This window comes from Ruditapes philippinarum, unplaced genomic scaffold (genome assembly GCF_026571515.1).
Source record: "Ruditapes philippinarum isolate M1 unplaced genomic scaffold, ASM2657151v2 ctg4063_1_1_1_1, whole genome shotgun sequence".
Lineage (NCBI taxonomy): Eukaryota > Metazoa > Mollusca > Bivalvia > Venerida > Veneridae > Ruditapes > Ruditapes philippinarum.
In genome coordinates this window covers 17,767-45,706 of record NW_026854297.1, presented here as the reverse complement: position 1 = coordinate 45,706, position 27,940 = coordinate 17,767, and the positions used below count along the sequence as shown (strand labels likewise).

The window sequence follows — 27,940 nt, the reverse complement described above, 5'->3', positions numbered from 1 at the left end:
AATCAACTAGTCTGGATAACAGATTAATTAAATATTTATTGACATAGCACAATAGGCTTCATAAACAAAAGAATGACGTGCGTTAAAAGAACAAAAGAAAATATCTTCTATACAAACTACATTACATAAAATTTGCAAATCGTCATAAAGCCCCATCTCACGATGAGGACTTTTGTCTCCAGGTTAATAGGTACATACTACATTAATAAACTTTGTCTAATAGACGTAAGGAGATAAGTACAGGTCATATGAAGAGAAAAACCTTTAAATATGTTAACAAACTCATTGAAAAGATCGTCAACCTACCTTTTGCGTTCTTTAATGTAATACGACAAGCAATTTCAATGGCACTTCTTGTTGTTACGACGACACTTTTTGATGTCGTTATCATATGATATATGAGTATGACTAAAACCATTCAATGTTTTGTTTTGTAAAAGCCATAAGACAGCAATATCAGAACACTTGCGTAAACAACTACAGCGCGTATTTCCTTGTATATACGACATTTGCATCTGTAAGTGTAAGAGAAATTCAGAAACCCTAAATGATCTTTCCTTGTATATATTAAGTGAAAACTGTTACTTATACATGAATATTGAATTTCATATGTTTGAAACATAAGATTCTCATTTATTATGCTTGATTTATAAAATGACATAAGAAAACAAATGGTTTTATGAACATAATATGTTCTTGAATAAACTGATTATGCATGATACTTTTGCACCATGTCAGTGATGCCTAGAAAACAAAATACAATTTGTTTAAAATTATGTATTACTCCATATAAATGGAAAATGTAGCTTTGCTTACAAACGATTGAACATTTACATTTTCACTTTTATTGCTTCATTCCTTAATATGTTATACAGTTGGAGTAATGCGGTATTTGAAGTTACACTGGGGGCGAAAAACATCAACTGAATAATCTGACTGATCTAAGTCCGCAGCTGTTTCAGTTTTTATTTGTCCCAGTCGATTACTCTGTCACTTGAAGCTATCAGTGCTCTTTTTTACCATCCTGTATATTATTTGCATTCAAAATAAGGCCATTCGTAGATTGACGATTTAAATTGTAACGGACAAGAGTAAATTCTTTACACCTTTAACACGGATTTATTCTCTTTAACATTTTATAATAATCGTCATTCATTACTATAACAAAGAAAAAACCAACAACCATTCGATCAAATCGCCTCATAATAACGTATCGTTTTCATTTTTAATTATCATGGAAAGTGTAATGAAAGAAATAGAGCAACATCTGTCGGGATGAGACGGAATGTTAAAACACAGTTGTACTGTATATATATATAATGACTCAAAGATATTAAACAACAAAAAATTACGTAAAATGTAATCGAGTGAATTTGAAAACTTGTATGTGCTCATTAAAAGTTCCTCTTATTGTAGTACTCGAAAAAAATACATTGTGATATGCAAATATTTCCAATAGTATGGCTGATTATTCAGTGGTTAAAAATATATGTTTCAAGAATATTCAAAAGGTGAAATTGGTGTCAAATTTGCATAAGATCTCGTGTTGTATAAAGTATATCTCGGGATATGATATCAGATAGTAGGGCAAATAAAGGCATTTTATTCCGATCTGTCTGCACATTTTAAAAGATAGATTACGGATTGCCTGTAAAACTATAATTGAAACTAAAATAGAAAGTTTTTGTGTTTACCCTAAAAGCTTTTGAGGGCTTAAAGAAATCCAAAGCTGAATAAAAAGGTCAGATGGATGACTTGAAATTCAATACATGATAGTTTGTATTCCAAATATAAGGATTTTTTGTAGACTGAATAAAATAGTTGTTTTTGTCAATATTTTGCTTTATGAATTCGAACCTTCATTATTTGACCAAGATGTAAAATAAAATGTAAAATTATCATTAATTCAAATTAACTATTTGATAAACTCTTTAAATTAAAATATCCTGCTTCAAAGAAAGAGATCACAAATAACTGTTTTGGAATGGGTGATTTATTTCATTAAATATCTACTTAAACAGTCATAGCAAAGGGGGAATGTCACAAAATCATAAATTACAATACTTGTAAACAACATATAAAAAGAAAATATTCAAACCGTAACAAATAACAAAATATACGTTTTAATATGACATTAAATATGTTTTGTATTTCCACCACATTTATTGAAACGTATGATTATTATATATTTAATAATCTAATTACTGTTAAATATATTTCGGTATTATCTTTTTTATACATTTAACTCTAAAAACAAAATTGTTAATCACAGTAAAATGAATATCTTTACAAGAAGTAGTTTAGGTATATCACACGCCGTCATCTTCGTCAATTGTTCCCTTTAAGCTATTTCTATGATACTCGTGTAACGGAATTATGTGCGGTTTTCTCGTGCTTGGTGCATTGTCCGTGCTTTTAGTGCCTGAATCGTGTTCGTCTTGGGATGCAGTCTTTGACCGCTCAAACGTGGACGTTTTATTTAATGGGTTTGTAAAGTAACTGTCGGTGGAGTACATCCGGCCATATTTTGACCTATCTGCATCGTCTTTGATGCTATTTTGTCTACTACTACAACTAAGAGACGATTCATCAAAACTTTCATACTGCAGTTCTCCATTTTCACGCCTTAAGAATTCTGATGAAAGAAGTTCTGAGTTCCTGAGAGAGTGGATAAAACTGGAGTCTAAGCAATGAAGGTTGTTATCCGGGTTGTGCATGTATGGGTTACAATATCCAGTTTGTGCGTTGCATCCTGGGTAACTATATTCTGTCTGATTACCGTATGAATATGAAGGGTTGTCTGACAGGCTGCTGTCAGATTGTGTGAGACCAGTTGTAACAACGTGATTAGACGATAAATGTTCGTGTGACTCTGCATCTTCTGCTTCTTCAAAAATAGGATTCTGAATTTCAATTCCGTAGTCATCTACGTCAAAGTAGTCTACAGAAAACTGCTTTCGAGGAATGCTGCATGCACGACTTGGAGTGACATTTTCCTCATTTTTTCTTACATTTTCGGTGTTATTGTCTGAATTTGATAAGTCATTTGAAGTTGGTTCTTTCGAGTTAGTATCATCAGGATCCGCTATTGTTTTTGTGTTATTTAGGCTTGGGTTGATTAATGCATTTTCCTCATCATTCGTTTTATTCACTGTTGCTGTTATCTGATTTTCGTCCGCGATATCATTGTCACCTACTCTACTTTCTATACGATTATGTAAATCAATATCGGAGTCACCCCCGGGTTCAAAGACTTCCTTTCTTTCTGGTGTTGTAATGATTTCTTCTTCTGATGTACCTTCGATATTTTGTATTGTGTCGTTACTAAGGTTCATATGCTCGTCCTCGACATTGACTTTGTCATCAGTTTCCAAACCGATATCGATGGAACTTCCGGAATCTGGGGACTTGCGTAGTAGAGGGTCGTCCTCCGACCCGAATTCAGATCCGGAAGTATTATCGTTCTGCTGAAATAAGAGCAATTTAGCATGATTACACAACAAGTATCATCAAATATCATCATTATGATTGAAGACCTGCAATAAGATAAAACCTCTTCGACGAAAATGAATGCATAAACATATATTTTTTAACCAATCTTACTGTAATGAAATATGTTATTTTTTTACCCATATTATAGTATTTAATTTATTTATATTGTTAAACAATTGAATGATTATCACATACCAAATGTAAAATCATAAAACAAGTGATACTAATTGAATTATAAAATGTTATATATGTGAGTAGTTCGAGTATATAAAAACATATCTAGTATAAGGTACACATAACCAATTCTAACGAGAAAAGAAACATCAGCAAGAATTCAATCTGTTATGAATACAGTAACAAAGTAACAACAATTTATTATATTGCTAATTAAAGTCAACATTTCAAATCATCTTCTAGATTTAAATTATCATTTTTGCTATCTTAAAATTACAACTAATGACGCTGGCATAATAAAAACTAACTAAATGAGTTAGACAACTTACGTGGAAAGTAAACATGTTCATATTGTATATATTCAAGGAAACGATTAAATATACCACACAACTGAATTTATAGTGTGTATACTTATTCACTGTCAGTTTAAGATGAATTGTCGAACAAATTTATTTAATAAAAATGATTTATTTTTAGCTGAAAATATATGTATAGTACAAATAACAAAATTCAGTGTTGATCAGCCTTAATTAGGTTTAAACATAAAATTGTATAATAAATGCTTAATGTTACTTAATTGCCAATAGTTTTTATGAAATATGAACAATTAAAATCATTGATGTTGTATATAATATAGACTGCCATCTAAATAGGTATAATTATACATTTCAATATATATAAACATCAAACTAAGAAAAAACAAAAAATCAACTTCATTTTCAACCACTTTCAATAATGATATATCAGCACACCATTCGAAGAAACCGTACAAATTAAAAACTAACGCACCAAAATGTATGTGTCTACCCGCTGAAGGCTGAATAATAAGACCATTATCACAATTTAATATCAAAGTAGACAAAATTTAAATCGTTTGCTTTTTATTTATAAAACATTGCTAAAATCCAATTTTCAGTACACCATTACGACATATTTGTTAAAGATATACTATGCTCAAATCTGATACTGAAAAATATTTATAATTGCTACACAGCCTTTTTGTAAATATAACATAAATATGTTTTGACCTCTTTTATGTTTTAAATTATACATACTATATACTATAGGTATATACAATATGAATATATAGCGTCATAAAAAACTGGCAGGTTTTTAAGAAAAGACCAACTTTACTTGACCTGTTACAGGAAACGAAGCTTCAAATACATAGTTTATTCATTCTTTTATTCAAATTAGACATATTCTGAAAGATATTTACAGAAATCAATAAATTTCGAAGGTTAAAATATTTTACTCAAGGATGAGCATAGTATATTTGATAAATGTGACACTTTTTCAAATTAAAGAAAAAGTATATGAATTCGTATTTATTATAATGAAAAGGATAGACTTACTTTATATTTTCAATCAATTATATCGAAATATCTTACAGGAAGAAATAATTCCATTCCTTACTCATCTATATTTAACTCAGAGGACTTTTGATATATTGACACAGACAGTGTAATTCTACAGTGAAGTTAACTATCACTACCTTTGATCTGCTATGTGACTCCTCATCTATAAAGGCAAGCGATCCGTGTGAACTGTTCCCGTCAGACAACTGGCCCACTAAATGTACCGGAAGTAGTGGATTGTGGTCGCTACTGTGCTGTGGTGAATTGTGGGATATTTGTGGTTGTGATCTACCATTTCTATCTATTTGTAAATCACTCCCGTTCTTGGATGTTGGGTGGCTTTGCTGTAAGAGTTGTACTATAGTTACGTCTTCCATGCAACTACAAATTACTGTTAAAGCCTATTGCTCAACAACATATATCACTTTGGATCATTATGGACTTAAAAAACTGATACTTTTCGTGATTAATGTATAATTTATCTCGATTATACTAGAACAAAAATGCTTTTTTATTCGTGTATGTAAATACACAGTCATATTAAATCAGCTGCAAAACGTTAAATGCAAATCAAGTAGAAGTTCCTCAGTTTACTTATGACATTAAGTTATAGCATTTATCTGTTTAGACCAAATTTCTGGTAATGAATACATAAAAGTTTGAGCCACTAAGCAAAACATAGCAAGCACGACAAATTTGTACTGAATAAATGTAGAATCTTTAAATAAAAAACCAAACGGAAAATCAGAATTCATAACAACCTTAAGTTTAACAGATAGAAAAACAAAGAAGAAACAAGGCGACAAAACATGACCAACAAGAAATTTTATATGGCAGTGCCTGGAAAACTGTGCATGAGACAAAATTAGCTTTCAAAGATTAGCTGTTTCTTTCCGTGAACTTAACTATATATTTTATTGTATGATTGCATTTTATAGATTAAATATATAAACGTTCATAATAAGATCATTGTTATTTCAACTGCAATATAAATAGAACCATGATAAATGTCGGACTTGAAAAAGCGTACGACATAGAAACACCTATTGAGACATAACGTGTGTGCATGTTTGCCTGGCTCATTTGCATACATTTATTGCCACTGGTACCTGGTGTTTAACTTTAAACAAGTGCAATCTACCATCAAGTGTGTTATACCACTTCATGCTACCATCGCTACCATTTACCTGCCTGCTAGCTTTGCTTGAAGCACTGTCTCTTCTCAAATTGCCTGATCCAAAGCCAAAGGTGCTCGAACGTCTGGCTATGACCAAAGCAGCCTCTCTGTTGGCGCGATATCTCTTCATGCAGCTACTGCAAATTGAGAATTTATATGTCATTACATCTACAAATATATCAATTTCAATTTACTATTTCTTACGTCGTGTATTAAGAAGAAAAGACACCCATTAGTAATTTTTGTAAAGGAAATGTGACGAAATGTGTTGCAACTGTCAACTGACCATTCACCAGTAAAGCAGCCGTTATAAAATATTATGTTGTCCGTTAAAAGCTTAATGTTAAAGGCAAATTTGTCTAAATAATAATTATAAATATTGCATTTGTTTCAGCCAAATATAACAAATTATATTTATTATATACCAAAAGCCATATTTTCAAATTGACAAACTAAATAAAAAAATATATAAATAACACAGTAGAAAATAAATTTTACATATAATTTGATATCACGAAGAATTTAATTTGACAGTGATCATTCCCTTCAAATTTCAGAATGAGTAAGTTTATGTAATATACCGAATTGCTGAATTGCAAAGATATACTCCAAGGGAGCCTCAATAAGTTAAAATCGATTTGACAAGTCAAAGGGAATAAATGCAATAATTTTTAAAAAAACTGGATTTAAAAAAGGAGGAGATAATCAAGTAACTATATTATAATAAAAAGTACCATAATGAAGTCGCACCAAGCAATCTAAAATAATAAGAATCTATTGACTATAGTTTCATTGATTTAACATAATTATACTACTTTGATTTCTTCCCTTAACCAAAATATATTATTTGTATGATTGCATGCGACGACAATTCAATTGCTGAATTTAAAAGAGTCGTTTAACAATAATTTGTGTACCAAATATTTCATCACGATCTTATAAGAGTAAATGAATAATGTTTCCTCGTATTCACGCAACCCGTGATTTAAGCCTTTTACACAACCATTTGATGAGAAAGCCAATGGAATTACCGAGAATATCGTAAAATAGCTCTTTTACGAAGAGTAAAACAATTTAAGGCCACTAAATTCACCTTCATTACCGTAAAATGCATTATGGCCAGGAAGTTTAGTCTCCAAAAGCTCATTAGAGAGGTCTCTCATCAATAACATTGTCAGCAGAATTAAAAGTATGGAAATTTACTTACTGTATCCTCATAGCACCGGCTATAATGAAGAATGTTCCAATTACGGCGGAACATGTTGCTATGACGACTACTTGTGTACGACTTAGACCTGAAAAAAAGAGATTATGACTAAAATGATAGGAAGCCATGTTAAATAATTTTACATTATTGATGCTGTACATTTAATATAACTGGAAACAAATATCTAAGGACTAAGCAATCTTCGATTACTTATGTTCATGTAAGACTCTGTCCTGAAAAAAGATTTTGTGATTTCAACGATATTAAACCATGATAAAAAATCTCCAACCAGTGCAATTGACAATACAGCTGTGAGAACTAAAATATTTCTGATTGATTGTGTACGATTAAAACATGAAGACATTTAAAAAACTGACGTAATGAATGACAACCATATTAACAGTATTGCAATCAAGCTATAAGGACTAAGACATATTCGATTACGTGTATAAGGCTTAGGAGCTGAAAAAAAGAGACTATTACCTAAATGGTACGCAACAATGACAAATTCAGAATAACTTGCAATGAAACTCAAATGACTAACACAACTTCGATTTTTAGTGCACGAATAATCGGATTCAATATTATTCTGAAAAATAATTTGTGTTTAATATGACTTGCAACACAACTTAAGGACAAATATTGTTGATTAGTATAAACAAGGATTGCCTGAAGATATTTAGACAAAAATATCATTGTCTTAGTGGTGAAATATTTTGGTTATCGTATGCATTAAACACATCTTGGCAACCATTTTTATTGAACATTTTTTCTACTTAATTAATTAATTAATTAATTTTTGATGTTGTTTGTTCTCGTTTTATAGTAAATCTCTGGTACTAACATTTTTTATTTTAATAAACTTATGCTTGGACGGAAAATTATGCCTTAGTCAGTTCTGTTTGTTTTTGACAGGTACAATTCAGGTCTAATACAATCACATAGACTGTAAGATCATTATATGTCATTATAATAAATAACGATAATAATACTCCAAAATTATGAATATCCATGTAATAATGTACTGAATGTAGAAAGCGATATGTAAAAAAAGGGCTCATTTAGATAATATCTCGTGGCACTTAACAAACGCATTAGTGAATATAAATGACAATAAGGACATCCTGTGCGCAATATCATTACTGCCTAGACATGAATTTAGCACTGTAGTCAGACTTGTTCAAACGCCTACGGTATGATCTTTATGTCAAGATTGCGTGTGAAAACCGTTCAACTTACGAACAGAATTACGTTTCTTTGTATATAGACAAATGTATCATTAACTTGATTCAACAGAACTTACATCATTTACAAAACCTGAACAGCAACGCTGTAGACATAACATCAGACGTTTCAACAATGAGGTAGTGACAATTTGAGAAACAAGTTTATATATGATTTGCATACTTTTAGAAAAAAAAACTCTATGTCCGTTACGTAACTTTCGCCAAAGTAACACATAATAACATAAAACGTATTCTTGTTTACTATATTGTCAACTGTAGCTTGTATACACTTGTTTGATACATTTATTATATTAATTATGCGAATGTTCTACTCAAACGACATCTCTGGCACAATTTTGAATGCATAACTCAACATAATCAAATTATAAAAATTAACAAACAAAAATACTAAAAAAGACAAACAAAAATGAGATTATAAAGATAATTTGTTTACATGACTGAGACAATCTTGAAGATGAGGAAAATCATCGGCATACTATACATTTTCTTACAGTCTTTTGTATTACATGTACTTTATGTACCTATTTTGAACCAAATTATTGTTTCTTACGCGGGGTATATACCTTTCCTTTCTATTTTCCTCGTCAAGATTATAGCGACGGCAATTTCCTGTTTTTGCAGACATTCATTATTTTCTGTGCCGGTATTTTATCAATAGTTGCAGACATGTCAAATAATTCCGAAACTTTGATATACGAGTATATCTTGACATATGGGTTCAAATGATCAAATCGACAAAACTGTGCGTAACAATACAAACATGCAAACAATTTATCCCCTAAAACATTTTATTTTAGCATAAAACATCTTACAGCAACACATTACATTACACTGTATTGAATTTTACTACATTGCATATATATTACATTGCATTATATCAAATTGCATTATATTACATTGCATTATACTACATTGTCTTATATTACATTACATTATATTAAATTGCATTATATTACATTGCATTATATTACATTGCGTTATACTACATTGTATAATATTACATTACATTATATTACATTGCATTATATTACATTGCTTTATACTACATTGTATTATATTACATTACATTATATTACATTGCATTATATTACATTGCATTATACTACATTGTATAATATTACATTACATTATATTACATTGCATTAAATTACATTGCATTATATCAAATTGCATTATATTACATTGCATTATACTACATTGTCTTTTATTATATGATCTAAATATAGCTGCAATCTCATTGGTCCAAACAGTAGTCAACAGAACTTTTTATAAACTCATATTTACTGAGGTGTAAAGTATCATATTCACTGCTGAAATTGGATTTTTCCCAGTCTAAAAATAGATTGAGACTCATATTCAATGATCATCAACATCGTAGACTGTTAATTACGCGTGTTAATTAAAAGAAAATTTGCTTTTTGTTCTTTATTGGCATATTTCTCGAATAAAATCATTCAATAATTTTATTATACTTAAAAGGTTTACACCGCAATGATGAGTATAAACTTGAATTATTTTGCTAATTGCGTAGCGTTCGCGGTAGTTCGTTGCACGCCTAACACGTGCGTCTTTTTTCCCGCGCTTCAACAAGGCAAAATTTGTACATGTAAATTATAAGGTTGTACTTTTGTGATTTTTAAAATTTCTTAGCCTATCATATAATAAAAACAATTATTGACAAGTGAACCATTGAATATGATGTGATATTCACCGGCAGAAAGTCATATTGACCTCGGCTATCGCCTCGGTCAATATGTCATCTGCCGGTGAATATCACATCATATTCAATGGCTCACTAGTCAATAATTGTATAATATTACATTACATTATATTAAATTGTATTATATTACATTGAATTATACTACATTGTCTTATATTACATAACATTATATCAAATTGCATTATACTACATTGCATTATATTAAATTGCATTATATTACATTGTATTATATTACATTGCATTATATTACATTGCATTATATTACATTGTATTAGATTACATTACATTATATTACATTGCATTATATTACATTGCGTTAACTACGTTGTATTATAATTATGTCATTACATTATATTACATTGCATTATATGAATTTGCATTATAACACATAACATTGCATTAGACCGCATTACATGTCATAATTTCTAAGCAAGACAATGCGACAGCACATTTTACAAGTAATATAGTTTTTTTAATTGATTCTTAAATGAGGACATCTTTTTTTTTGGAAGCTGTATTTAGTATAATACGAAGTCATAATAAATATTGTGACAATGCAGATCCGTGAAATATTACAGAACATAGTGTTATTTTTTTTATATTTTTTTACATGTAAATACATCCAGGCTCGACATCAACTTAACTTTCTTGCTTTCAAATATTCAGCATTTTCTTTCATAAACGCGACGTTCAAGGTATGCATAAGTAAATTGCATTGACGAAAATCACAGAAAACTCATAAAAAAACTCTTCTGACTTCATCACATAAAAAAGCAAGGGACAGCAAATGTATGGTATTTAAACTCACACACAACTAAAAAGGTGACCGGAATAACTTTATCATTGTCCTTAAATTAGTAAATATTTACACATATTTTAATATTTTTGTGATATATAATTGTTAATGTAGCGTTCGTAGTTGTAAAATATTTAAATTTCAATCGATTTCTAAAATGCCTAGCATTATGGCATATCTCAATAAATTTCAATACAGAAATTAAAGTTATAAAAGATAATGCAATTGGAAATATTTTGACTATCATTGTGGCTTAAACCAATAGTTACAACATTTTAGGTTATGTCTCAAAAACGGACAAAGTTTTACTTCCTTAGAAAGGGCATGCATTAGTTGTATAACATTTAAATAACAGTATTAGAACATGTCAGGTGTTTTCCAACAAAATGTAGCACTTGATGTGAAATAATTTGTCGGAAAAGTAAGAAAATGTAAACAAATTAGTATTTTGACTTCCCTACAAATTAATTAATCACTTTAATTGTACTAATTGCCAAAATGCATCAGAAAAGAGTAGCTCAGGTATTTGGTTGATGAGTATCTATTTTAAAACTATAAAAGTACACTGAAAATAAAAGACTATTGCGAAATTAAAGTTAAAGTAATTCTTCGGCATAATGGGCCTTTCAGGACGCGTGTGTCTTTTGTTTATTGTAATATTGAATTTAGTTCATACAAGGCATGTGTCAAGTCGGTCTGAAGATATAGTAATTATATTAGAGCATAACACGTTTCAGTTATTGTCATCGCTATTCGTTGACAGTGAATCTCCAATTCGTATAAAGAAATCATACTCTCATCACAAATTTGGCCCGGAGGAGACCAAAACATTTCAATAATTGATATTCTGGATTCTTTATTTGGTAAATGAGTTTCGTGGTGCTTTCTTATAATAAAAGGTAAGGTTGTGTGTAAGGCTTTAAATAATGACGAAAAATATATGAGCCGCGTCACGACAAAACCAACATAGTGCGTTTGCGATCAGCACGGATCCAGACTAGCCTGTGCATCCGCGCAGTCTGATCATGATCCATGCTGTTTGCTATCAGTTTCTCTACTTGTAATAGGGTCGGCAAGCGAACAGCGTGGATCCTGATCAGACTGCGCGGATGCGCAGGCTGGTCTGGATCCATGCTGGTCGCAAACGCGTTTTGACGTGACGCTGTTCATTTAATGAAACTATCCTTCAGAATATATCACGTACGCTTACTTGGGACAATCTTTATTTTTTTAAGCAGATTTTTTATTTTATCCTTAATATTTTTTATCAATTATTAGTCATTCACTATTAAAATGTTGTTTTTTTAAATATATATATCAAATTAAACTCATCTCAACGAAACACATGAGCAAAATTTCACATTAACGCTCTACAATTTGTTTTTATTTCAATAAAAATGTTATATAAATACCCATAAAACCATCACTTTTTCTATACTGTACTCAGCAAATTTGTTTATATTAGAGGATGAGTTCTGGAACAGTTTGGCATCCATTATGTTTCAGGAAAGCATCCTTATGATTTTTGACACGTGTTAATCATACTAGTTTGTTAGATCCACAATAACAGCATATGGTGTAGGCTTCTAAAATACATTATTAGATTAAAGGTTTAGCTTATTACTTGTAATGTATAATTTCTATCCTACTTTTGGCACTCTAGAATTATAGAACAAGAATGTGTTACTTAGATTTAGCAAAGCAACCAATACTCCAAGTATAATGTATATATCTAAATACATTATTGGATTAAAGGTTTAGCCTAATGCTTAATTATAAAAAGCATTATGTTTCATCTAGTGAAATATTTAGAATAATAAAGCATAGTTGTCTTAGCTGTAAAATTAGCAAAGCAGCCAAATTGTGAAGTTATATCTTAAAGGTTATTTAGTTCAGCTAATGGTCGGTTACCATATGATAAATTTCTACGTCTAAATTTCAGAAGAAAGTTTCATATAAACTCTAAGCTTTCTACTCAATCCTGAATGCAATTTATGTATTGTAATTTTGTCTGTAAATATTGATGAAGAAATTAATATTGTTTAAACCAAATTTCTACGTGATCAATGCACTCAATCAACCAAATAGTCAACATTACTAGAAAACATATTTACCGAACAAAGGAACGAACGAACGAACGAACGAACGAAGAAACGAACGAACGAATGAATGAATGATTATTATATTTATTTCGACAATTCAAATAAATCGGTATTGTATTTAATTATATTAAGATAGTGCAACGATTTATTTTTGTAGTGCCGTCGTATGAATGAATATAAATTGTTTCTTTAAATTGTTTGAGAAAAGTATGCAGACGAAACTATTTCTTTTGGACGGTACACTTCAAAAATGCTCATTCTCTCTTACAACCATTGCCAAATAAATCAACTATAATCTGTCTCATACTAGAGATCAAATTGAAACGGTAGAGAGACGTTATGTCAAGAGAGAAACTCTGTCTCCAAATAAGTCATGCAAACTGAAGAGAATTATTTTAAAAGGTTGTGAAAAGATGGTGGTGAATGTACGATGTGTGAACAAGCTTTTCTTACAGAGAGTATGCCTTGATCCAAAAACAAATCTAAACACAGTTCAGGTCATATGGCGCCGAAATATGAAAGATGATTTTGGCTAACCTCATGTGTTACGAACTTAAGCAACACCTGGGTCAAAACCACCTTACATGCTGGAGCTAAGAGATTCATAGACTCCAGTAATGCAGACCCATTTTGTAGCCACTTACGATATACGGTGGCTGCAATTTTGATGTCTCAACCCCTCAGCCACAATGGGGATTGTATGCATTAATGATAAAACATTTAGTTATCGCAAAAAAAGATAGTGAAAATGGTAATTTCTCATAACTAATGTTATTCCTTAACAACCAACGTAGGACAAATAATTGAGCAGCGTCATGACAAAACCAACATAGTGGGTTTGCGACCAGCATGGATCCAGACCAGCCTGCGCATCCGCGCAGTCTGATCAGGATCCATGCTGTTCGCTTACAAACCCTATAACAAGTAGAGAAACTGATATCGAACAGCATGGATCCTGATCAGACTGCGCGGATGAAGTTATGTTACCAAACAAAACAAAAGAAACAATGTCTGTTTACATGGGCATACTATTTTGAAACTTTGTGGTTTATCTTACCCAGTGTTGCCAATACATGACTTTATATTGCTATGCTTTTATTTTTCTTCCTTCTTCCTTCTTATGCTACTTAGTTCATTACATTGTGTTATTGACGAATAAATACCACGTGCTTTCGTTAAACAATTTTTTCATACTTATTTCATGGGTATATCAATCCATATGAAAAAAAAACAATAGAATTGATATAAATCGCATATTAGCTGATGTTTATTATTTTAAATAAAATAGGGAAAAATAAGTAGCGTCTATAACGGCAAAACTGAATATGCTGTCGTTCATGCACCGTAGCACCGGCAGAAGCAGTATTCAACATTGAAACACATAACATTGACATTTCGACATTAAGATACATCTAGGGATGAGTTAAAAGACTTCATGTTTATTTGTCTGTTGGAAACTATGTTCGCTCAATGCACAATCCAATGCCAGACAAGATTTTCACATTCAAAAAACAAGACACACAAAATGCTGAGTAAGCAAATATTTTTACAGAAATATTCAGAGATGATACAACAATGCCAGTAACTTTGCTCCGTAATTTGCATATAAAAACGATAATATTCCAGTCTTCCAAAGTATTGATTTCTGAAGGAATAAAGTTAGACTTTTGTTATTTTGCTAGGAAAAGAGATTTTTGGAATACAATATATACAGTGAACATAATTATGCAAGCCCATTTATATTTGCATATTTGAAATAATATTTACAATAATTTAAAAAGTGAACACTTGTAAACAAAATACAAAATTATAATGAAACATATTTTCTACGTCGTGAATTTTCAAAAAAAAAATCTTCCCATCAGCATTTAGTTAAACGAAATCTTTATGGTTTACCATGTCATAATTGTTCATATTTAACAAGGCTAATTTAAAAGTTATCAAAAAAGCTTACTTACAGGTTATCCTTTGCTTCGCTAAATAGTTTTATTCTAATCTGGACAAAATAATCTTTCATTTTAGGTCAAGTTTTTGGATTAAGTTCTGACTAAATAGCAAACAGTACAAACCATAGTTAGGCGAAACGTATGATGCAAACAGAAAATATGAAACCGCTAATAGAAAAATATCAAATGAGTGTAGAGTAAGTCAAAATTAAATTACGGGAAAAAAAGTAAAACTGTTCATCTCTTTATAATACATGGATGTATGCCTAAAAACGCTGGAAATCCGCACAGTCTCCGTTGTATTGATCTTTTATTCAATGTATTCAATGTAAACATTATATTATAGAGAGCTACGTAATATATACGTTTATACGTAATATGCTTCATCACCTGAGCCTAGCAGTGGTAAGCAAATCAAGTGACAAAGCATCAATTGCCGATATCTGACTCAATACATGTTTAAAATGTCAGAAAAAAATGTGGAAATAAACTGGTCTTTTCGTCGAAGACATATTTTGTAAAACACCGGAAAACATATTAAGTTTGTTTTTACGATATCTTTTATATTGACGTTAGACTTAATTGAAGGCATATTTTGTCTAATTTAATGGTGAATCCCTTTTCCTCACATAAAATTAACTGTTCTATTACTTGAATATACATAGAAAATATCATGACTGCTTTCCATTGCATAAATTACTCACGTTAAGAATGTGTGTTCGTGATTTAACTCTCAATATATGTTACTAAAGCTTGTTTTTTATTTAGTAAATTTCTTCACCGATATTTAGAGAAACTTAATTTATTTTAACGGATGACTTTCGTAGACATTTATAAATTTCGATGCTGGTATCTTGTCAGACGTTACAAACATGTCAATTTCAAATAATTGTTTTACTCCGATATATATCCAGACATATGAGCAAAGAAAATGTTATTGATTGATAACAAAAATAGTGAAAGGTACGCAACTGCTATCTTGCATATAAAACATTCATATACTGTAGTACAATATGTCATTATTAAGAACATTGTTCAATTCTTCAAAGACGTTAAGGAGTATATCTACAGTACGACGATCACTTTTTAGGATAAAACTGCAAATAAAAGTAATTCTAAAGCATACTACTACATTGAATAAATAACATTCCCATTTTCTTTTTCATATCTAATTCTCGATGCATGTAGGCTTAAGTAGAAAAAAAATCATGATTTTAAAAATGCAATATAGTTATAATATAATAATTTCTTTAAAGCGAATTTTTGAGTTGTTTTATAATAAAGCTTCTTCTTCTACATATGCTTAGGGGCCAAACGCCGATCTTCTTCTGTTTAAGCAGTTATTTGCTCAGTAACGAACGGTAGCTTGCATTTACCACTACCGTCCATGATCAGACTCTGTTCTTAAGGGATTCTGTTTCCTCTATTTATACATCCCCACATATAAGAAAAGTATGTCGATTTCTTTGTGAGACAAGCCAAAGCAAAATAAATTAATTACATTTTTATGCAATAAGCGGTCATATCAGTCACAGAAGCTTTATTTTACCTAGTAATTACACATTTTAATCCTCCCACACAGTTTGACAGTAAATCTTCGATTACCAGATAGAAATGATATTTCCATCAAACCCTTGGCCGAATGATGCAAATACATTTCCATAATTGATATTCTGCTTTCCTCATTTGGCAAGCGCGTGTCGTCTTTCTTACTTACAGTGACGGGTAAGGTTAGGCGTAAGGTCTCCATTATTGACGACATGTCACAAAAATGATATATAAATTGGAAAGTGGTATTTTACAATTAAATTGTCTGAGACATTCTGATTACTCAGTAAATTAGACTAGTTGTAGATGCAGACACTAACTAATCTTTTTAGACAGTATGAAATCTGTATGCTTCTATAAATTCCCAAATGTAATATTGTGACGTTCAAGTGGGCGTGGACAGTAACTTGCACTTTCCAGCACCGTCGATCAACAGGCTCTATCAAACAAAGCCTGCAACTTACAGCCTACAATTTTAACAAACATGCTTACTGATGTTTTTTTCTGGCGTAGAATTTAAAGCAGTACGCCTCCAGATTCTTGCTAATTTTCATGAAAATTTTGAAAATGTATTTGAATGTGAAATATTGTGAAGTAACCAAAAGGAGGCAATTAACACATTATCCATTGCACTTACAAGCGACGTAAATTACCAAAAAGTGGTCAAAATATGCATAAAAAGCCTTTACTGCGTTAGTAACGTAGTAGAAATATAGTTGTGAAATACTGAAAAATCAGTCATAAATCGCACATAATATGTAAAATATTGCTTGAATCATGACACATATTACATTTTCTTACATCTTAGTACATTTTTCTCAAGTTTGATTTCATTGAAATAATTTGACTCATCTGGAGTAGCTTTAAAGACAAATTAACTTTTTATAATTACAATAAATAATACTTTAAAATTATTTGAACAATAAACTAAGCATAATTCTAATACAATGCATGAGCTATATTTTATGATCGATAAAACACGTTGGACTACATGACGTCAGTTTGGCTTATTGACTTAACCCCTGACGTACGTTGTACGTATTGTACGTTTTTTCTTCTTATTCTGCTGTTCTGATGGTATTATTTATTTTTAATTTCAAGGATGAACAAACAATTATTTTTATTTTTACAACAACAAAAAACTCTAACCAAATACCTTAAACAATTATTTCTTCAGCTGCTTCAATACTTGTACAAACAGTGCATGTATTTCTGTAGAGATGTAGAGACCACTAGTTCGAAACACACATAATACAAAACAATTGTTTTAAATAAAACATTTGTCCAAAATATGCAGTCATACATGAATTATAGAAGCATACAAATTTGTATGAATAGTTTTCTATTAAAGCAGCATAAAATATTGATTGAACAAGGCAACGATGACAATTGCAGGATAATTGGATGGTTTGTAGAGAAAATCTATTTCGAAGAAACCATATTACTCTTAAAAGCTATGCACTTAAAAGTCTCCTTTCTTGATTAAACAGTAGAAAAGATATCGTACAAAATATCTATTTTATAATTAAGATGAGATTGAAACCATATATATTCTGAAATCTTTATAAAAGTAAAAATGGAATTTCGTCTAGACGATACGCCGGAAAGTTCTGAGACCCCTAAGAGTTTTATGAACTAATGAATATGCTTAGGTGTGCGATGCATGTAATTAAAACTTACAGAAAGAACATCTAGTACCGCAGATGAATATACTAATTTATAAGAAATTCTTCACTTGATAAGTTATTATTACATAGAATTCAATTGTAATATTTTGACACGGATCGATATTTTGACAAATTAAAAGCTTTTATGTCCACACTAACGTGTCGTTACAATATATTCGCATAATCAGTCGCCATATATAATTTCCTTTGAGAAAAAGTCACAGGATAACTTGGCGATCTGTTCGTATAAAAAAGTGAAATATGGACCCAATTTAAAAATTCATTACAAATTTTGATAATTTGATTTTTATCTTTTCTGTTCTATTCTGCTCTATAATTTGTGTACAATGCTGATTTAAGCTTACCTTCGACTTTAAAAAGAATCTCAATGAATTTGTTTTCAAATACATTTAATTAAAATGAGATAACGCTTTACAGAGCTTATAGGACCAGTAGAAATTTCATCATTTTAATAACTGTTAAGAATTCACGTAACAAACGCTAACTAAGTATGCAACTGTTGCTTCGCCACGTTCAAAGTTTAAAGCAATTAATATGACGTCTTTCCTTTCTTACCTGTATGTCTGTGTCAAAATCCTACATCAGAAAATAAAATCAAGGTCACCATAGTAATGATTGGTTGTTTGCTAAGATTGTTCCATATAAATTGATGTTTAAAACAGAAATGAGCAGAAATCATTCAACATAACAAATGTGTTCTGACATTCGACAGAAAAAGAAAGCTGAGTTATGTTATTTGCACACCGTGTCTAGTACACACATAATAAATTACACCGCCCTTGTACCCGTCACATGAACATATGCCCGTATCGAATCCACAACATGTGTATGTTTGTTTTATAAACAAATAAACAAAGCAACCAAAATAGTCCAAAACAGATTATTTCAAATAATAACCCCTCCTGAATATTTGCTGAAAAGTATGCTTATAAAACACATAAACCCCCTTTACAAATTAAATATACATGTATAAGCAGAAATATTCCAGACTTAAAAAAAAACGATTTCCAAATAAAACACTTTCGTGACAGATTATTTTATGGACGAGGAAACAGAATTGATGCTACTAAAACATAATTTACATATAATGTGTATTTATATACAGTTTGATTGGTCACTACCACGAGACGATTTGTCCGTAAATATGAATAATTTACATATCTTCAATAATTGATCTTAGATTGCCACCCAAGCATATAACTTTGGCTTAGTGCCATTTAGAAATGATTTTCTTTGTGAAAATAATCGACCAACAGTCCAATATGTAAACTGCATCAACTGCTTTTAAATTAAGCAAATATTTAAACGTCCAATGTGATCAAACAATTCAAGTGCACAACAATTAATTGGTAATTAAATAAAGTGGATTTATCGTTAAGTTGAAATTTATTGATAGTTGTACAAGAATTATGATTCTGTTTTCAATTTCTATTTCTGGAAACTGCGCATAAATGTAAAAGGGTTTTTAATAAGTGCTGAAGACACATTTTCACCCTCGATCAAAGCAATCGTTGGATACAGAATTAAAATGCAAATTTGATATATACAGTTGTTCTTATAACACACACAAATGAGAAAAAAATGATTATTATTTAATTAATGCATCTACATTTTTATATATGTTTCATTTTACATATTGTCTCCTCTTCCATCGTACCCGGATCATGCATACATCGTCCACATAAATAAACATAAATATTTATTGCTTCAAAAGCGATAGTTTATACTTCAAACCAACAAAGATATGACATGCAATAAATGTCGTTTGATATAAGTTCAGACGTCGTCGTGTTGGTTTATTGGAATGAACATGATCCGCAGAAATGCATAAAGTTGGATGCGATATCGAATAATTTTACATGGCTTCATTCAAAATCTAAATACATTTCATAGAAACGTCTCTGCAACCCGTGCCATTTGGCCTTTTCAAATAGACAATCAATACGTATAATAAAATCTGTTATAATTCTCTCATATATTTCCAATAAAATGTCGGAATTGTGTCTGATATTTGTTGATAAAAACGTATTAAAGTTAGATTAGAAGAGGTTTGTGTTTTAAAGTGCCATTTCTGTTTTAATAAGGACTATTAAAAGACAAGAACGTGCCTATCTGAACGCGCTGGTGACATTTGAGGGGAATATGTAAACAGCGTTATTTTTATAATCTTCACTATACTATACCAGTTGAATGTCTATATTAAATCTATTGCATTTTTTCCCGAAATAGCAAAGAACCAATCTTAATTTAATAAACATACCTAAATTTGTCACAACACAATTAAAATAAGAAAATTTATCTGATTAGATGCTTCCGTCACGAATAATGACCACGGCAAGATTTACTACGCCCCCTAGTAGCACCGGCTTAGCACTTTTCTACTTGTCATGTACTGGGGTTAACGCTTAAATTACAAGACGAGAAACGGCATATTAAATAATCATTTCATTTTGCTGATTATAAATTCCTGTTGTGATTTATCCCATATTATTTAATCCGCTCTAAATTTTGTTTAATTGTTTATATGAAGAGTTTGACATTGACCATGTGTTTGTACTCAGTCTTGTAAAATAACCTTCACTAGTATGTTTTCTCATGTCAAAGAATATTTTGTCTGGATTTTTTTTATAAATGATGAACAGGCTCAATCAAACTGAGTCTGCAGCATTTTCAATTTTTCTGTGTTGGGCTTTCTTTAGGGATTCGGTTTTTCTCTATTTAATGAAAATAATGTACTGGCTAATGTTTCAGTAGTATTGTATAAACTTTATTTAGTATAACCTTGGAAAATCTTTAATTTCTGGTATATGTTTCAGGAATGTTGATTCAACCATTTTTTCGGATAACCTTGACAAATCGTTGACATAAGTTTAACAACATCTAACTATCAATTTGAGTCATACCTTGCAGTTGAGAGTTTACATTCTGTTAACGGCTGAAAGTGATATTTTTCTCAAACTTCTAGCTTGATTAAGGCTATACTTTTCTATAATTGATAATCTTTGCAAAACGTGCGCTGTGTTGCTTGCTTACAATGACGGATAAGGTTATGCGAAAGGCACCAAGTATTGACGAAATGTCACTATAATGATATACGAAGCGGAAAGTGGCAATTTACAACTTTACTGTCTGACACTTTGTGATTACTACACAGATTGGTCTGGGGGTGGCAGTGCAACCTAATATGGAAATCAAGTAAAAATGGTAAAGTTCTGCTATGCTAGTTACGGTATGTATTACTGTTAGACAACTTGTAGCAGTATGTTCAAGTTACTGTTATATTTATACTATCATACAGTTCATTGTAGAAACAGATTAATAAATTTCTGATAAAGATAAAAGTAAAATGGCGGCAAAAATATTTATATGTTACTTATAGTATGTTAGTCATCTTAACTAAAATTTGCTTCATTATAATGAGACAATTTGGGTAAATAATCAATAAAATTATATATAGAAATATATCACAAAATCCTATTAAGATACCCAACACATCTGTTACATTTGCTCCTTAAATAAATTGATCACGAAAATTATTCTTTTCAACAGTATAATAACTTTTTTTGACATAATTTTTATCCATGTTCATTTGTTAGGCTTGTAATAATAAGGCACCAATAAACCGTGATAATATATAAAAGTCATTTGAGTCAAAGCTTATGGTTGATTAAAACTTTATACGTTATCAATCAAATCGATTGTAGAATTATAAATTTTTAATTTTGGATGTCTCAAATTACTTAACCATACAACACATGGCTCTTATGTTTAAATTGAAACATAGCATAGGATATCAAAATCATAAATGCTCTGAATTATTGATATAAATCATTTATTACACTTTGTCATGAAGACTTAATCAATAGAAGATAAAAGCTAGTGCAGTGATACAGTACAATAGTATTAAAGATATTATACGAGGCTTATTGAAGCATTCCTATATATTTTCAACATTTTCAATAACCATACATTTGATATTGATTGAACTTTACAGTACATTGTAACTGACGCAGAATAGAACGGGTAGAACTATGAAACAAATTTTGTCCCGGAACATTTTAAAATGATACATTTAATATTCATAAGCGTTTAATAACATAAACTGTATTTATATTACAACTTAATTGAGAATCAACCATATGTTTATAGAATCGACATAATTTTGCAATGATCCTTAATAAATTTTACTTAATAAAATAATAATAACAACAACAACAAAACACATCTTTATACCATTTAACATGCTCTAAATTGATCCTTTTAGTTTTAATGTTTTAAATAAATAAATGAAGATACCTAGTATTATACGAAATAAAGGATATTAATTATTACAATAATAATCATTATGGTTTTGTAGATTATAAATATATTTATTCGATTTTTCATTATAGGAACAGATATCAAATTGCACATTTCGAACACTAAAATACCAATATTTTTACTTCTTAACGCATCAAGTGTTGGCGTAACAGCATATTTGCATAAGCAGTCGCGGTTGATAATTTCCTCCGAGAGAACGATAAGTGAAATGGTCATCCATCCATAATCTTTTCGGGACATACGAAACGTAAAATTGCGATATTTTATGATATATTTGACACTTCTATTCTTCTGAATGAGAAATGGTTTTAAAAAAAGACCCTGAGATAATTATAACATTTATGAGTTGTTTATTTCACCGGGGAAAAAACTACAATCATGTCCTCTGGCTTCGAATTTTAATAACTATTCGAGAAAATGGATGAAAAATAAGAATACAAAGAAACCACACGAATATGAACAATATTTTAATAAAGATCTACCGGTTTCGAACCTATCTGGTTCTTCATCAGTTCATCTTCGAGAAAATGTTTAATTTCGTTGGCTTAGCTGTATTACTTTAATAACCTGCGCTCAATACCTTATCTTGTAAAAAAATCAATTTTCATTTTTTATTAATGGATATTATTGAGTAAAAAAGTACAATATGTCACATTGTTAATTGTATGATTGCACGTATATATACATCCACATGTTAACAATTCGATACTCAAATGTTAACTGAGCACTTTTGTGATTTGAGAACACAAAATTTCAGATATTTTATTGAGTGAATGTGCCATTTTGCGCGCTTAAATACTGAAAGCAGCATGCATGTTGAACGAAGCATGCCCGAATGCTTAATTGTAAAAGATTGACAAATTTACTACATGAGTATTAAGTATTAAAAAATACACGAAAGAACCTTGTCAAAAATCGTCATTATACTATGCTTGCAATGAAAATACTTAAAGAAGGGAAAAGATGTTAATGTAATAAAAACAAACTGGGGTTAAATAATTAGTGAACTAGTAGTAAAAATAATCACATGTTTAAAACTTACTTTCGTTATCAGATATTACTTATCTACTTCATTTGCCTTGTAGTGCGAGATTAATGTGTCTCGGATATCATTTCAAAATCTAACCGCCTCTACATACATACACACATTCTTTCTTACATTGAGTGTGTATGTAAACGTTGTTAATTCATCAGATTAAAGCTTTTATCCCGATAATCTCTAAATCGCAAGCGTGCTCGCGAGCATTTTTTCAGGAAGAGCGTGTGTTTAGTCTATAACTCTGAAAACCTGTCAACTGTGCTGTTAGCGCGGCTGTTAACAGAGTCATTAAACGGCTTTTTACCCGCAAATTTTCCGGTAAAACTGTGAGTATTTCTTGTAATTAGAAAATTTCGTTCATCAATAACCCCCGTGCCAAAATCTTTTTGTTCGTGATATTAAGCTATGAACATCGCGTGAGGATAATTGGTTTTTGGCTCAGCTCATTCGTGTTATTTACATCGGCGTATGTTCTAGAAAATAAAAGACTTTACCAAATACCAGGCTTATTATAAAATTTTCAGATTGTTTTACTCCGCGGAAAAAAATGTAATATTTATATATCTACACACTAAGCAATCAACGACACTGACAATGTTTTATTTTATTATGTCTTAGCATTGAGTGACATTGCAGGTAAAAATAATCAAAGTCTTCAATGTATTTTTCGGAAGAACCCTCGGTCACTTTAGCTAACGGGATACCATTTCAAATCATTTCATTATTACATTACTGTAAAAAAATCCTATACAAAATGTCTTAGGAAAAATATTAAATATTAAGTATTGGTCACTACAATCACGAATAAAGATCAAGCGTGTATGCGCATTTAAAACACGCACGCAATAATCCCTGTATTTTAAAACGACGAATTGTCTGTCAATTTCATAACCAGGTTTATTTATAAATAAGACTGCAACCGTTTAGCTTGAAAATAGTCATGAATCTATTTGTCTAAAGTAACATTTTACATACAGATTCAAATTTATCATATTCGATGTTTTGTTTTGATTTAACCATTTGATTATTTTAATGTTTTGTTGTTGTACGTCATAATTATATAACATTTCGAAATAACTTACAATTATTGCAATTTTGTATACAAAAGTACACTCTTGTAGAAAACAATGTAGCTAAGTCCAATAATCCCAGATCAAATATCTCTTTGTTATTATTATTTGATCATTTTTTAAAGAGAACACTAATTAAATAAGCTCCTTGGGGATTTATAAAACAAACACGATCAAGCGTTCAAGCGAAAAAAAAAATAAATCGCGATTAAGATTCATAGTTAAGATTATATTTGAGCTCAAATTTCCCCCTTCATGTGCTTTTTATATATTCATTTGCTGTTTATTTACTCGATTTTGCTTTACCCAATACTCATTGCCTTGATTTTATTGTTCTTTGGGGATTTCTTGTTCTCATTTTTATGGTCATAGAGTATATGAATAATGATATTTCATATGATATTTTATTCATGATAGGAAGATCAAAAGAAAAAAAAGCACAGCAAGGCTGAAATATTTTGTATTATAGTGAGATCAAAAGATATTATTTGAAAATCAATAAGAAAATGTTAAGGATAGTTAATAAGAATAAGTCAACTTATTGACTATCCTTAACTTGTACGAGGACTTGCTCTTGATCATCATTGTCATTATTATTATTGTTTTGTATTTTATAACGCTGAACAAAAACATATATCTAAAATAAATCATGACAACATTCCGAGTACAAATACTGGCGGAAGTGAAGAGGGTGTGGTCAACACCAGATATTTACCTGTTGTTTTCATATAATTATTTACGAGAAATTGTTTGACTTTATAACACTATTCAATTTGTTTGTTTACTTCTATAACTGTCATTCAAGTTGGATTTCAGAACAATAAAAAGTATTTGCTTTGGATTTAGGTATGAGTCATATAAATTTACTGTTGTTTGTATAGCAGTACATAAACTTCAGTAATAACGTAAACACAAGTGGGATTACAAGGGGAGGCATATTCCCCTGTAATTTGGCTTGGATATATCTGCTAAATCAAGATTACATACCACGTTGTCTGCCATATTGGCCTGCCTGCTCATCAACGATTTGTTTTGCCCCTGAAGAGTCTGTCAAGCTGCTGTTTGAAGCGCTGTAATTTGTGTGTTTCTGACTGCTATCGTCCTGTTTCCTTGACAACCCGTCCAAACCAAGGTTATCTGTAAGTAACGGACTTGACTTACAATTCCCTGCCTTAAGGTCTCTGTTGGTATTATGAAATGTGTCTGAATTGATATTCATATCCTGAGCATTCTGTGATGAGCTGTCAGAAGTAGGTCTTTCGTCTTCAAAATAAAAGTGAATTCCAATTCGGGGATTTGAGTTCTTTTGGTATGTGACATCTCGCTTTACCGTTTCAAGATTAAAACATCCCGAATGGTTACCCCTTATTTTTAGCATATTCAATTTTTCCATGATTTGTAATACATCATTAAATAATTCTTGCTGGTCTTGTGAAAGATTGGAAATATTCCAAGTTTGATTTTGACCAGATGTTAACGTCATACTTTTGGAATTAATTTTCCCATAATCCGTTTCCATCAAAACAAATGGCAAATTGAATAAAAGTATAACATGTACTAAGAAATGGAATGTTTTAAATTGTGTAAAAGAAATAAATATTCTACGGCAATTCCATTTTACAAAATATAACTCCAACGCCATTGTTTACAAAATATGTTTATCCTTAACATAAAGTTTGATTATTTACAACAAAGTTCCTTCTACCTATTCACAAATTACACTACGAAATAACTTGAAATAGTAAAGATAAATACACGAAGTATATTGTATGCCGAATTACACACTTAACGTATTCCAATATACACTGATGTCGGTATAACATCCACGTACTGATACAAAACTGTCACTATTCGTATTTCTCCAACTAATGATATCGTGCTATTTCAGCGATTCCGAATAACCAATATTTTAAAATACCGCCGCGCTGGAATCCGGCGTCCTTTATTATCTGCTCAATTTAAGTTATAAATTTTAAAAAGCAGAAACATTCCATTTATACCAATTCATTTGAATCAATACAGACGTTTTGAAACCCGAGACATGAAAAAGTATAGTATTGCAACTGACAAAGCAATTCAAAACATCTGTTACATTGTTTATTGATATAATTTTATGACTATCGTTACGGCTGCTTGAGTTTATTTGCTTTCGGCAACTGGTAACATCGTGTATTGAAGGTATATCAGATTTAGAATACAATTCCTAACCAAATATAGACTTAGATATATTTGGTAACACTGCATATCCATTTTTTAATCAAATATTTCACAACATCATGTCATGCGGTAAAATGTGCTGCTAATTCAAGCACATTGTTTTATGGAACGTTTTTTCTTCTTTTTTTATGTACAACATAATTGTTATTCGTAACAGAATGTGTGTGTTGGTTACTTATTACATGTAATTCATGTAATTACACCTGGATAAATAGGCAGCAGACCATCAAATCAATATCCAAGCTTTCCTTTTTCTAAATAATTAATTGAAACAAAACCTGTTGATTCTGCAATTATATGCAGTAATTCAACATATTGCGCTGAACTGAAATAAATGACAGGAACAAAACTTAATCGTTTGACTGTTATGTTAACATGTATACATTAACAATTCGAGTTATAAAAAGGTTTAAATCAAAGTTGCAAGAAATATGACTTTCATTTTACTAACAAAGACAAATAAGGACAATTCCACAGAAGGGCGAGGAAATGTGTGAAATGATGTCCATGGACGATTGTTGTAATGTCAAGCTAACTAGCAAGCCCCAAACCCCCAGCACTTGCTTAAGCAAGAGCAACAAAAACAAGACGAAACAAAGTAAATCATACCATGTAATGGATCGGTTTTCTACACATTTGTTTAGTTTAATCATATTTTATTCTTTTCATTTTTACAAGATGTTAAATGCAAATATACAGGAAAAATTTATAAAAATACAGCTTTGAAAGAAAAAGGGATGGGCCACAAGTTAATATAAAATCTTGACCCATGGACAGGCACAATCAAACGGAACCTGCAAACTTTTCAATTTTGCCGTTTTGGGAGTTCTACGGGATAA

At 30.6% G+C, this 27,940-nt stretch overlaps 1 protein-coding gene across 1 annotated transcript; it reads right to left on the bottom strand.

Moving 5' to 3' along the window:
* Positions 1-1,388: 1,388 nt before the first annotated feature.
* Positions 1,389-26,931, bottom strand: LOC132739730 (putative uncharacterized protein DDB_G0282133). The gene is made up of 5 exons (XM_060727518.1): positions 25,872-26,931; positions 7,409-7,496; positions 6,212-6,338; positions 5,162-5,368; positions 1,389-3,467 (listed from the first exon to the last, which is right to left on the bottom strand). Exons 1-5 carry the CDS (start codon positions 26,524-26,526, stop codon positions 2,310-2,312), a joined length of 2,235 nt encoding a protein of 744 aa, XP_060583501.1. The 5' UTR covers positions 26,527-26,931; the 3' UTR covers positions 1,389-2,309.
* Positions 26,932-27,940: the final 1,009 nt, after the last annotated feature.